Genomic DNA, 13,554 nt, shown 5'->3' with positions numbered 1-13,554 from the left:
GATTTTTTTAGCATGAACAAAACCAAGTTTTTGTCCCACCATGGTGGCCGTGGCCCATGGAAGAAGAAGTAGATGAAAAAGAAGAAATATTATATAGATATGGATTCTATTAAATAAATACGAGCGGGCAAATAACATGGTGGTAAATGAATCTAGCAGATGTTGGAAGGAGAGGACTATTAGAAATGGTATCATGCTGAAAAGTGCACTGTGATTACTAATTACACACCCTTGTCACTATGACTCACTAGTCACTAGTCAGTAGTCACTAGTCACTAGTCTGTGGGAATGAGAATGCGCGGAGACGCAGTGACGCTCACATGACATAACAAAGCACGCACACTCCAAAGTCCAAAGTCCAAATTGCAAAGGTAAAATAGAAAAAAAGAGCAAAAGCAAAAGCCGATGAAGCCATCATAATTGATAGCAGAGGAGAATATGTGAGGTGAGGTGAGAGGTGTGTGGGATGAGAATAGAACGCACTAACAACAATCCATGAATAATGAATACAACCCCATTACCCATATACAGTATGATATAAACTACTACAAGCTAAAGTTATGAGTTATTGTTAAGGTGGTGAATTCCATATTATCATTTCACCAACTCGTTGATGTATCTCTCTGGTAGTCTGGTAGTCTGGTAGTCTGGTAGTCTGTAGTCTGTAGTAGTCTGTAGTTTGTATATATAAATATAGTCTCCTGATTCCTGAAGTCCTGACCCTCCTTGCTCCCAACAAATAACAAGACGTAAATTTCTAGTTTCTATCAAAGAATAAAGAGAGAAACTTAATTGAATCTGGGATTCGATTATATTGCAGTGATATTGGAGAAGTGATCGTGATCGTGATCGTGATCGTGATCGGTGGTGGCCTGACGCCCTGAGGCCTGACCTGATTGATGGACGATGGGGCCGGGCCGGGCCGGGCCGGGTATGGTTAAAAGTTAAAACAAATAGTTGTATAGTATAATCAATAATGGGTAATTGCTGGTGTAGATGGGGGAATGATTCTATTTACACGCTTCCCTCTCATTCCAGACCAGGTTTCTCTCACTCACTCTAATACTCTTAATAGTCTAATAGTCTAATAGTCTAATAGTCTAATGCTATTGCTTGCTTAAACTATTATGTTCCCATTTCCCAACCTTTGTTAATTATTATTGACATAAACTATTTACTTTTTACTATTTAATTAGTCCCAGATTGTTGCATAGAAAACTACCTATGTGTCTGTCCTATGGTATTAAGTATGGCTTCACGGGCAAAACTCGTAAGATGCTTTTGTCTCAAGTAATATGTTTAGATCCTTCGAATTTTCTTTTTTTGGTCAATAGATCCTTAGATTTACTTCTTTCAAAGTTATATTGCCGTTATTATAGTTTATTTTGAGGACAGAACCATATAATCTCGTTGAATATGTATATGGTTTTGACTTTTCAGATCAATTTTTAACATATAGGAGGAATAATATTATGTTGCGGATAGGCTGAAAATACCTTTTACTATATAATTTGTTTTTGATCTTCAATTTCGAATAATATTCCAATGCTTTACAAATTAAACTAGCTAAAATTCATACTCTTTGTGTTAGTTATATTAATTTTGTGCTTAAATCTAGAAATCTATTATTGTAATTTTCACTTATATTTATTTCAAAACATTATCATTGAAGATTTTCTCAAATTTGTTTGAAGGTTTATTTTCAAATCATAAGCATTTATAATTTTTATAATTTTACTAATAGTAAAATATGTATTCTGGAGACAATGATATTACAAGTACCTAAATCGAAAAGAAGCCAAGAGATTATTATTTGATGAAATGTTAACTTGTTCCTTCTAAAATGATATATGTGACTACTCTTTCCAATGTCTAAAATGTTAATTATATATGAATGCTTTGTTGATACTAAATTGATATTATGTTGTACTAGTTTTTGCACTGAAAAGTATTGTTCTTATTGGATATTTATCAACTATGTGTTGTGAGCAATGTAATTCTAATTAGTAATTTCACATAATTCACTAATGTGCACTTTCAGAATCCTTAAAAGAAGGAAGTACTGTGTTGCGGAATGTTACCAATGAAGTGAGTAAATTGCCTTCCAATGCTAAGGAGGTGGAGGATCTACGCCGTGATTTTGCTAGAAATCCACTCCTCGTTTTCACCTTCGAAGAACTAAAAGTAATTACCGAAAATTTTAGGCCTGACCATTTGTTGGGGGGAGGGGGATTTGGAAGTGTTTATAAAGGTGTTATTTCGAAAGAAAGAGATGGACTTGAACCGCTTCAGGTGGCTGTCAAGGTTCACGATGGGGACAATAGTTACCAAGGTCACAGAGAATGGCTGGTATGTTTACTTTCTTCACTTTGCATGATTGCATCTGCTGTCTGCGTAATATGATAGTTTTGTTAGGGTGTTGTAAAATACTATGCCTGTCTGTCCTATATATATTCTTCTTTGTTTGATATTGTTTAGCAAAATATGTACATTTCCAGGCCGAAGTTATCTTCCTTGGACAGCTATCGCATCCTAACTTAGTGAAGCTAATTGGATATTGCTGTGAAAATGACCATCGTGTACTCATATATGAGTATATGGCCCGAGGCAGTGTGGAGAACAATTTATTTTCAAGTAAGTCCGACCTAAGCTATTATGCACTTCACTTTGCTACAGAAGCATGTAATCTGGTGACTGCTGTTAGCAACCATCTTGTACCAATTTAGTTGTGGTTACATCATCAAATTAATTTTGTGATACAATTGAAAATTAATTTATGTGACATTAACATGTTAAGGGTAGCTTAGCAATTTTAAATTTTATCTGGAGTTTGACATTTCAATTTCAACAGATCTTGGTCCTCAATGAGCTACAACCATAACCTCTCTGTTCATCTTGCAGAATTTTCTTTTTCCTATATATTTGGTTTACCATACAATTTTTTTGCAGGAGTTCTGCTTCCCCTCTCTTGGGCTATCAGAATGAAGATTGCTTTTGGCGCTGCAAAAGGACTTGCTTATTTACATGAAGCTGAGAAGCCCGTCATATATCGAGATTTTAAGACATCTAACATTTTGCTAGACATGGTGGGAACTAGAAACAAATGTTTTTTGCTTTTTTTGACGCCCTCTCGAATCTTGACCATACAATTTAATTTAATTCAAGTTTACACAATAATGATTCCAGGATTACAATGCAAAACTATCTGATTTTGGTCTTGCCAAAGATGGACCTGTTGGTGACAAATCTCATGTTTCCACTCGTATAATGGGAACTTACGGTTATGCAGCTCCAGAGTATATCATGACAGGTATACATATAGAAGGGAGCATATGCATAAATCATAATTAATCTCCAGAAAAAACCAAGAATATATCTTCAAGTACATTAGGAGTTTACATTGATCACTAATTAAACCTCACTGCATGCTGCCGGTTGCGATGGATGCATAATTGCAGGTCACTTAACCCCAAGGAGTGATGTTTACAGCTTTGGCGTAGTCTTACTTGAACTTCTCACAGGAAGGAAATCATTAGACAAGTCACGACCAGCAAGAGAACAGAACCTCACAGATTGGGCTATTCCATTGCTTAAAGAGAAGAAAAAATTGCTTAATATTGTAGATTCTAGACTTGGAGGAGATTATCCTATAAAAGGAGTGCAAAAGGCAGCCATGTTGGCATATCATTGCTTAAATCGCAACCCAAAAGCCAGGCCCCTTATGCGTGATATAGTGGACTCTCTAGAGCCTCTTCAGATTGATGATCACGAATCGCCAATTTTGGATGGTAAAACCACTTTAACCTTCCAACCTGACTAATTGGTAGTTTGGTACAGTAATAAATTTGTCCTCTTTGAGCTAGGTTTCATGCTATGATGTTTTTCCATGTATCTCCTTCATTTCGCCATACTACATTTGTCTATGACGTATATATATGTTTTACAGTTTCAGTATATATGTTTGATATGTTTCTTGTAACGTATTTCACGCAAGGCATAGACTTAGCTTCCCAATTTGATGTACACTTTCTTCACAATAGGATCCTATGGCTGATTTTAGTTTATGAGCAAAGAGCAGTTTCTTTAAGATATTGTCTTGTGCTGGCGCTGCAGTGCTGCTAATACTAGAAAACATGGTTTTGTCAATCAACAATGTTATTTTGGCTATGTTCCTTTTTTTTCACATCAGAAAAAAATACAAAATAGTAAAGGAAAAGAGAACTTAAAAACTATGAAAAGGGATATGATTAGTTCTAATGTATGCCGCAAGGTCATGTGCCTGTTGAACCTTCATCCGAGCTACCTTTGTTACCCTGCACCATTGCATTATGTCTGCCCTCATTTTGATGTCATGGATCGTCCACTCCAGTGGATGAAATATAAAGAATGGGGGGGGGGGGGGTCTGGAGGTAGTTAACAAGATTCTCCGAGTTTGTGCTTATAGATACACACCGATACCCATGTTGTTGAGCCCAAATCAAGGCATGAAGACAGGCTTGAGCTTCTGTATGGAGCGCGGAACTAAATGGTTTGTTCTAAGCTTTGAAACAATAGCTTTTTCCGGTGCTCAACTAAATTCCAAGGGTTTGTTTGGCAAAAGTAATTGTTGTAGCTGTAACAATGATTGTCAGTTGTTGTACTAGCTATTAGATGTGATATTAGCTATTGAATTTGACTATGAAAACTGTTTTTTATTATAAAAAAAATTGACTTAATTAAAAGTTTAAATACTAAAAGTTATTTCAAATACTATTGTCAAATACGCTCTTCCCCCAAATAGTCATATTTATTCATTACTCATCAAAATGAGGCCATGAACAATCATTCTTCTAGTAAATTCCAAATGTGTGATGGTTTGAAAAATGTGATTGTTTGAAGTTGACGACCCTTTTGCACAAAATCTGAGGTCCTTCGGTGGTGCTACTAGATCCATGTCTTCAGAAGAAGCAACTGAAAATTTGAAATTTGAGCTAACTCCGAGATCTAACTTCCTTGCCTAATCATTTTCATCTTTGAGACTGAAAACAACTAAAAGTAGTTTTTTTCTTTGCTCCTCATCAATGATCCTGCTGGGAGATTTGCACTATTTAGAATTACATAAAATCTTCTAAATTTTTCCTAATATAAAAAAAAATAGTTATATGGGGTCTTATTCGATCCGTTTCAATGATTATTTTAATAATATAACATTTTTACAATTTTTTAATGTGTAATTACATAGAAGTATATTAGAGCATAACCAATGGTTAGACCAATTTTAGGGTTCACCAATTATTTTATTACTTTCTCTTTCATCCACCTCATTTATGCCCAACTTACCCAAAAACCCTTATTTTTTTACTCCCAATGGTTAGACTGATTTAAAGGATCATCAAACTCTCCCTCCTACTATTTACCATACCCCAAAAAATTAAAATCAAATTAACTAACCCAATATACTCTTGCCACATGTCCACCTTTATATAACTTTGGCTGACAAGTTTTTGGGATGAACGGTCCATCCCAATGCCCAGTTCATCTTCTTCTCTCTCCTCTTTGTACTCTCTCTCCTATTTTTTATTATTACTTTTTCCCTCTCTCTCCTCATGAACTCCTAAGAGTCCAACCACTGGTTATGCTCTTAATAGTCAAGATGTGCGTTAATAAATGTGTAAACCAAACTAGGAACACCAATAAAAAGGGGGAATACCAAAATTGTAGAACTATGACAAGAAAAACTAGGTTCAGCGTGATATAGTGAATTGTTTAGAAATGATACATGCTTTTAGTTTGGTGCACACTATGTTAACGTGAATTGGGTCCACACAGGTCAGATTGTAAGGAAATTAATTTATATAAGTTATTTAAAAAAAAACGAGTAGAGTAGTAATTTTTTGAGGGGAGAAGTAGTAATTCATCCCAAGGAAGTTTATTTTTTTTTGAAATTAACATTAATTCATTGATTCTAAGTCATACGACATCTATAATAGAAGTCAAAACTAAACAAATATATATCAAAATAAATAAATACAATTCTAATATGACAAAACCACTATCGTTGAATAGATCTAACACTTCTGAAAACCCTCGTCTTTCACATCGTTGTCTAATGCAACCTTCTGCAAGGGGGTCTATCGATCTTTTGTAGTTTTGAAGTAGAACTGGATTCAATTCAAGTGACTGTAAACGAAGTCTTGACATATGTTGCTACTCCGCACAAATTTCGATTAACAAACCAACCTCTTGAATTACACAAAAACTCAAAAACAAAGTCTCCAACCTCTGATCACATGGAGAGAGATAAAACCCAATATATGGGTAGAAAAACTCTCCATTAGAGAGAGACTGAAATTTATTAGTAACATAAACAAAAAAAAAAAAACTAGTAACAAAAGGTGAAAAAGAACTTACCGCCGCTCAAAAGAGTGACAGTAGCCCCTACGTTGAAAATTAGGTTTTGGTGGGAGAGTGAAGAGAGAAGAAAAAAAAAGGAGAGAGGAGGCATAACTACTGAAGTATCACTTATATTACATTCCCAAGGAAGTTAATAAATATGATTATGTACCAATTAGTACTAAACTTGCTCAAATGTACAGCAGTAAAAACCATTAAAATAGGTTGTTCCTCTCGAAACTTCCTCCTAAATTTATCAAAAAATAATTACATTAGAATATTGTTTTATTTGATAGTGTGTTTGTAATTAAAATATAATCAATACCAATTATTTCAATAATTTAAAATTTAGTCACTCCACCCCATAATACAATGCTTGTTTCTCATTTTGAAAGAATTAAAGAATGTTATCATTTGTATTATTTAGTGATGTACTTCAGTACTTGTAAAGCTAATTATCTTTTTAATTAATAAAAAAAATAAGATCTACGACTAGAAATAACCAAAACTACATTGAAACTAACAAGTAGCATTAAATGTTTCCTGGCATATTTATCATAGACAAGATTTATTTTTTTTTTTGCATAAATCCAAACAAACCAAAATTAACCAAAGAATTACATTAAATATTTCTAAAAATCAATAAATTACAGCCTTAAAAGTAGAAATATTAAAAACTAAAACAACTTTTTAGAACACGAAAAAAAATAATACAAGCATTATATTATAGGATGATGGAGATAAACCAGATAGTTACGATGAGTTAATAAGCCTGAACATTTTCATATATATCAATTGAGTAACCGAGTATGACTTAGGTATTACCGAGTTAGGGTACAAATTTAAAATAGGAGGGAGAAGTGAGAAGGTAGTTGGAAAATCTCCTAGTTGAGTTAATACTTAATATGATGGTGTGGCTGTTCTTATGTATTGGGAAAGTGGTAAGATGCCAAATGAGAGGCCTAAAAGAGATGGAGGGCTATTGGCATATTCTGGAAGGAGACGTGGATGCGAAAGGTAGAAAGAAATTTAAGGAGGAGATACAACTTACAAGAGCCACTAAGGCATTCAAATGGGCCCCCTCGTAATCCCATTTCCAACTCAGATCTCTGTCTTTGCTGCCTTGTGTTTCTTTTTTCATGTTTAATTCAAAACTTTGGTGAAGAAGAAGAAGAAGAAGAAGAAGAAGAATCATCGAGAAATCAGAAATCAGAAATCAGAAATCAGAAATCAGAGGGAGTAAGGTTTGGAAGTTATTGGGGCCTGGTGGGACTGGGTGGGAGGGAGGGGGATTGATTGGCTACATTATATCCAAAGTGTGAGACTGTGAGTGTGTGTGTGTTTCTTTTTTGATCGAGGCCAGGGTAAAGGCAGCTGCACCCTGCAGCTTACAGAAACAGGATGGCCACAAGCAACAGTTGCGGGTACTCCCAGGCTCAGCTATACCACTATCATTGCCGTTACCATCATGTCAATCTCAGTCACTCTCTACTTTTCAAAACTAAGCCATTTATATCATCTGCTGCTGCTACTACTACTTGTAGTAGTGCAATTACAACGGATAATGGATCATCACTCCATACACAATCGCCATTATTGCCGTCTGCATCCCGTGTATTGGTTAAAAACTACCACTGCTGCAGGAGCAATAGCAGTATCAATTCCAACAGCTATAAGTACAGCAGGTTCGTAGTCAAAGCCACTCAAACCAATTCGTCATCCTCAGGCAGCGAACAAGAAGAAGAACAAGAAGATGAGTATGAAGAGTATGAGGTGGAAATAGAGCAGCCTTTTGGATTGAAATTCGCCAAAGGTAGAGACGGAGCTACCTATATAGACGCCATCGCCCCTGGCTTCTCTGCGGATAAAACAGGCAAGTTCAGTGTAGGGGACAAAGTCATCGCCACCAGTGCAGTGTTTGGCACTGAAATCTGGCCGGCTGCCGAGTATGGAAGAACTATGTACACCATCCGTCAGAGGATAGGCCCTCTTTACATGAAAATGGAGAAACGCTTTGGTAAGCTTGATTTTTCTGGTGAGATGACAGAGAAGGAGATTATCCGTGCAGAAAGGAACGCTGGTTTTATCAGCAACCGTGTCAGAGAGATTCAAGTAAGCCAACCCCCACCCATTGCATATTTGCATATGATCAAGTATCCATCACTTTCACAGTTACCATTTTTGGACTACTACTGTCTACTAACATCAACTAGTATATTTCCTTAATTTTCAGCTCCAAAATTACCAGAGGAAGATGGAGCAGAAAGATCGTAGGGAAAAAGACCTCCGTGAAGGCCTCCAACTTTACAAGTATTCTTCTATACCTTCCATTTCCATTTCAGTTTCACAATTATCATCATTAGAGTAACTCATCTTTAATTTGTTGTACTCAAAGGAACGGGAAATATGAGGAAGCACGCGAGAAGTTTGAATCTGTTTTAGGATCTGGACCTACTCCAGATGAAGCGTCAGTGGCAAGTTACAATGTTGCTTGTTGTTATTCTAACCTTAATCAGGTAACACTCACAGTCTCCTGTCTCACACATTACCTTCATAATACATACCTGTATTACCATTCTTTTTATTTTATTTTTTGAAAATGTGACCACTATCAATTAAACACCTCAAAACCGTATGGATTCTCTTACAAAGAGGGTGAAAATCGAACCTCTGTCACAAACTCCAAGGAGTAGAAGGGTGGCTTTCAACTATTAGAGCAACCTTGATTCTCATAAATTTTTGTTTCTTAGCAACAAATCTATCATATTTTCTGATACACCTCTCTCTAGATATGCACCCGTTTTTTTTGCTTATTTCAAGCTGTTCAAATACTAAGAAAAATCAGCTTTTGGTAACATTAGTAGTTATCCAGGTTTCATGTAAAGTATGCAACCTTCCTCGTTAAATGTTTCACCACTCTATATAAACAGATACAAGCTGGTCTATCTGCACTTGAAGATGCTCTGGAATCAGGATATGAAGATTTCAAGGTATAATACTATCTAGTTCTCTCTAAGCCACCCCCTTCCTCATCGTTTCTGTCCTTTACTACTACTGCATATAAACTTCACTAAAAATAATTTTCATTTGTACAGAGAATTGGGACTGATCCAGATCTGGCAAACCTCAGGACAACCGATGAGTTTGAAACCTTAATGAAAAGGTTCGATGAATCATTCATCAACGAGAATGCAATCAATGCCATTAAATCTCTCTTTGGAATATTTAACAAGAAGTAGAACAACCATTTAAAGCAATACTTTTCAATGCAGCTATTAGGCTTGCACTGTTTGATCAAACATGTTCCATATACAAAAGTTATTTTCCTCCCTGCCCCTTCTTCAAAAAGAAAAAAGAAAATCCTCCTACATATATTCCTCTTTAGAAGAGATACTTCCTTTGCCAAAAGTGCTTCTTTTGTGTGGTATGCTCAAGGAATTTGCCAAAAGTGCTTCTCATAATATACTACAGATACAGCCTCTTCCCTTTACACCTTCATAATCCATATCTTCTGCTTCACTGTGTTAATAGCCATGAGTATGAAGTAGAAAAGGTTAGAAAACAATGTCTGCAAACTCAAATAGTTAATATCTCTCAGTTACCCTCTTCATAAGAAAGAAAGTAATTTTACAGATTGTTAGAGACCTCTAAACCCCATATCATGATCATTTTCACCATGAAACCAGGTACAGTGTCTCAAATGTCGACGTCTGCCAGAACCTTTATTTGATTGCATGTTTAAATCCGAAAGAAACATATTTGTGTTTAGTAATTGCAAGAAACCTCAGTTTTCTAGGAGGAGAGTACTATGAGTACTTTTGTTGGTACCGTCTATCAGTAAATAGAACCATGAATCTATTTTGTGAGAGAAAAAAAAAGCAATACAAGATTCTTAAGAAACCAGAAGCAAAGAACATCAGAAAACGACCCAATAATTGTAAGCAAGAACTATATGTTAATGCAGCCCTCAAAAAATACTACTGCATATATGCATGGAAGGATAATCAGAGAAATGCTTAACATTTGCGCATCTAACAATATCAGATATTAACATTGAGGAGTTAAGAGATTATAAGATGAAGATCATGTATAATTGACAGAGTTGTACAGGAAATTACAAAAGAGAGATACAATATCATTGCTCTTACTCTTCTTCATAGTGAAACTTACAATGCCTAAGAGTAACAACTAAGCAATGGTTATACCCTTCCCAGCTCACTTGAAGATGATGTAAACGACAATATTAACATGCTTATACTAACTCATACATACGGAAAATGTCAAGTGCAATCGTTGTATATCCTACGTGGCACAACCAATTACCCATTGACCACTTAAATTATAGAAGTATCTTCGCAAAGTTCCATACAGGTGAACATTCAGGCAAACTTCTAACTATACTAGTGAGTATGCATTATAGTCTTGGTCTAAGAGGGGTTAGAATGTGCAATTTGTAAACCCCATGGGATTTGAGTCCGAATTCCAGTAGAGCATCGTTTCCTTGACAGATAATAGAGACAGTATCACATACATTAAACTTAAGCCGTTGCCATTTAAGGCAATGTCCAAAGTTCTGATAGATGTATATATTTATTATAGATAGCTACAAGGATGACCTTTTTTTTTTTGAGGGATAGCTACAAGGATGACCTTAATTCTCTTATAAGATGTCAATTCAACAAAATGATTCAAGTTTTATACTAGACCAAAGCGACAAATTTATGTTTCTAATGAGTGATATCCTTGACGCTAACAATGTCTCTGCTAGGTTCCAAGTAATTAGAGAGAGATTAATATAGAAAGATCTGCATTCGACTTTTACAGCTGCTTTTTGAAATGGATTGGAAGAGAGAAAGGAGTCTGTCTAGACATACAACATGAACCCTCAGGAAAGAGGAAGTTACCTGGACTTAAATTCTCTGATCTGAGCAAGCTCCTTGCCAAAGAAATCCAGCCATTGAACTTTCTTCTTTTGGGCACTTGCAGTTCCAGGCTCTGACTTCAGGGGTGACTTTCTGAGGCAGCTCTGAAGACTGCCAGAATTTTGGTGGTGGTTGGCAATGAGATAGCCATCATCAGTTTCATGGACAATTACTCTCTGCTTATGGGGTCTGTTGTCCTTGTCCCCTGCTGCTGCTTCTGCTTCTGCATCATCTTCAGAAATACGAAGTGTCTGTGTTTGTACTGGTGTTGGTGGAGTATTTTCCAATCTGAGAGGCCCAGGTGTGTATATATGGGACGAAGGTTTGCAGAAACATATGAATGGGCATTGAATTTTGCAAAACAGAACCCTCATCAATATACTACTCCAAATAAACACAGAGTCCCTCACTTTTCTGGGCTTTGAGCTTACATAACAATATATACTCCTGTCCACAATCACCACAAAACGCAGCTTTTGTTTATAGGGACAGCCAACTACTATAGAGATTAACCTCTCCAAATTGTTCTACTCACTTCAAAGTGCAGAAATACTCTAATGTACTGAGGATTATATTAGAAAACAATTACAAATAACGATAAGTAACATAGTCCAGCGCAAAGCTCAGACTAGGATGCAGATTGATCAGTATTTGGTTGGTGACCAGACCAGTATCACTATATCAGGGGGACAGAAAGACAAGCAAGAAAGAAAGAAAGAAGCAAACATTTGGCAAAATTTAAGACGTCCCTAGTGAGATATAAAAGCTTTTATTTTCAAGAGATGAAATGATGTCATGTAGGGTCTCAATTCTGCTTTCTTCTCAATGCCCACTCCATCCTCAAAACCTCATCATCACTCAGAACCAGTAGCTTTGTGAAGTAAGAAAAGCAAGCCAAATATTATAAAGGTACTAAGTTTTTTTTTATTGTGGGCAAAGTAGTTTAGTGGCGAGAAGAGGTGGCGACTAGAGAAAAATTTCATACTAGTACCAGTGATTTTTGTTCTTTATGAATATTAGGAGCAGTGTTATTTCTTTTAGATTTTTTTGTCAAATGAGTAGTAACATAGTATGGAAGAAGAAAGAGTAGGCCCCACACCGTTATTATCTCAACAAGACTACAAGGTGGCATGTGCTAATATCCTATACTCAGAAATTGACACATGTACACACATAACAATAAATAGAGTAACTAACCTGTATTCCTGTTGTTCCATGTCGGATCAGCTGGTAAGGAAACTGTTATTTCTTAACAAGAAGTCCCTTGTTCTAGCCTCTGGAATGCAACAGCATTAATAGGGAGAGGTTCACTCCAAATTGAGATCAGACCCAACACGAATTCCTATTAGTTTGATTAGTACAACACCTGTTTGTGTTTCTCGCTGTGCATATAGTGCTGAACTTGCCAGGCTAAGCATATGCGTCCTCTGGGCAAGGAGATAGTAAAGAACTTCGATCATGTGAGATGGCAGAAAGAAAGATGAATGGACTGGAGCTTCGTTGATTAGTTTCTCAATTAATTTTAAGCTTTCAAGAGACAAATGCAGATATCATATATAATCATATTTACGGATATAAGTTGATTAAGTAGAAGCAGAATTTAGTTAAATGGATGAGTGCGTCTGTGTGTCACTAAGTGGAGTATCTTTAACATAAAGCAAAATTCTGTTTGCAGCAGCATGAGTAGTGAGTAGTGACTAGCCGTAATTATTATAATAAGGGGACAGGTTGCAGTCAATTAGGGAGCAAAAGGCCCCCTTCAGTCCTCTCAACCCTCCCTCCCCTCCTACTGTGAAACCTGAATTTGCATGTCACTTTCCCCACTTCCCCCACTCTATTTATCACTCAAGTATAGATGCTAAATTGCTAACTCCGAATTATTATGCTCCCTTTGCCAATCCTACTTTTTCTTCCTTATCTTTTCAGAAAATTTTTTGCTGGGGGTACGGTGAAATTCAGTTTCGGCATTACTACTTCATGTAAGATTTTTTTTCGGGGTCCTCAATTGGTAAGACGAAAGGTCCTATTAGACAAAAATCTCTCCCAAGTGAACCCGATCTGGGTTTGCAGGCACACACTTTGAGAGATGGTAAGGAAAAATCCTATCCCAAAGTGCCTTAGTGGGGATCGAACCCTAACCTTGCAGTTAGAAGGTTCTTTCCTTACCACTAGGTCAAGCTCATATTTAGACTTTGGAGCTATACACACATACGGAGTATCTCATTCTACCAACTACTTCCTTTGTCCCTAAAGGATTGTT

At 36.3% G+C, this 13,554-nt stretch overlaps 3 protein-coding genes across 3 annotated transcripts; 2 read left to right on the top strand and 1 right to left on the bottom strand.

The window, feature by feature from the left end:
• The first annotated feature begins 470 nt into the window (after positions 1 to 470).
• Positions 471 to 3,954, top strand: LOC104889832 (probable serine/threonine-protein kinase PBL16). Its single transcript, XM_010675154.3, has 6 exons — positions 471 to 1,043; positions 2,042 to 2,349; positions 2,499 to 2,634; positions 2,950 to 3,086; positions 3,187 to 3,310; positions 3,459 to 3,954. The coding sequence occupies exons 1-6, from the start codon at positions 977 to 979 to the stop codon at positions 3,818 to 3,820; spliced, it is 1,134 nt and encodes a 377-aa protein (XP_010673456.2). The 5' UTR covers positions 471 to 976; the 3' UTR covers positions 3,821 to 3,954.
• A 3,819-nt stretch (positions 3,955 to 7,773) lies between these two features.
• LOC104889834 (hypothetical protein) lies at positions 7,774 to 9,703 on the top strand. Its single transcript, XM_010675158.4, has 5 exons — positions 7,774 to 8,484; positions 8,606 to 8,682; positions 8,768 to 8,888; positions 9,303 to 9,362; positions 9,468 to 9,703. Exons 1-5 carry the CDS (start codon positions 7,774 to 7,776, stop codon positions 9,609 to 9,611), a joined length of 1,113 nt encoding a protein of 370 aa, XP_010673460.2. The 3' UTR covers positions 9,612 to 9,703.
• On the bottom strand, positions 9,572 to 13,034 carry LOC104889833 (uncharacterized). The gene is made up of 3 exons (XM_010675156.4): positions 12,492 to 13,034; positions 11,277 to 11,741; positions 9,572 to 9,891 (listed from the first exon to the last, which is right to left on the bottom strand). The coding sequence occupies exons 1-3, from the start codon at positions 12,509 to 12,511 to the stop codon at positions 9,828 to 9,830; spliced, it is 549 nt and encodes a 182-aa protein (XP_010673458.2). The 5' UTR covers positions 12,512 to 13,034; the 3' UTR covers positions 9,572 to 9,827.
• Positions 13,035 to 13,554: the final 520 nt, after the last annotated feature.

The sequence above is a fragment of the Beta vulgaris genome, chromosome 4 (assembly GCF_026745355.1).
Source record: "Beta vulgaris subsp. vulgaris cultivar EL10 chromosome 4, EL10.2, whole genome shotgun sequence".
NCBI classification, from domain to species: Eukaryota; Viridiplantae; Streptophyta; class Magnoliopsida; order Caryophyllales; family Amaranthaceae; genus Beta; species Beta vulgaris.
This window is presented reverse-complemented; position numbering and strand designations above follow the sequence as displayed.

Bases quoted from the DNA above. Each gene is read 5' to 3' on its own strand.
- LOC104889833 (XM_010675156.4), bottom strand. From the start codon at position 12,511: ATGGAACAACAGGAATACAG. The intron at 11,742-12,491 runs GTTAGTTACTCT...GATTGTGGACAG, and splicing joins ATGGAACAACAGGAATACAG to GAGTATATATTGTTATGTAA. The intron at 9,892-11,276 runs GTAACTTCCTCT...CTATTAACACAG, and splicing joins ATCAGAGAATTTAAGTCCAG to TGAAGCAGAAGATATGGATT.
- LOC104889832 (XM_010675154.3), top strand. From the start codon at position 977: ATGGGTAATTGCTGGTGTAGATGGGGGAATGATTCTATTTACACGCTT. The intron at 2,350-2,498 runs GTATGTTTACTT...GTACATTTCCAG, and splicing joins AAGGTCACAGAGAATGGCTG to GCCGAAGTTATCTTCCTTGG. The intron at 2,635-2,949 runs GTAAGTCCGACC...ATTTTTTTGCAG, and splicing joins GGAGAACAATTTATTTTCAA to GAGTTCTGCTTCCCCTCTCT.
- LOC104889834 (XM_010675158.4), top strand. From the start codon at position 7,774: ATGGCCACAAGCAACAGTTGCGGGTACTCCCAGGCTCAGCTATACCAC. The intron at 8,683-8,767 runs GTATTCTTCTAT...TTGTACTCAAAG, and splicing joins GAAGGCCTCCAACTTTACAA to GAACGGGAAATATGAGGAAG. The intron at 9,363-9,467 runs GTATAATACTAT...TCATTTGTACAG, and splicing joins CAGGATATGAAGATTTCAAG to AGAATTGGGACTGATCCAGA.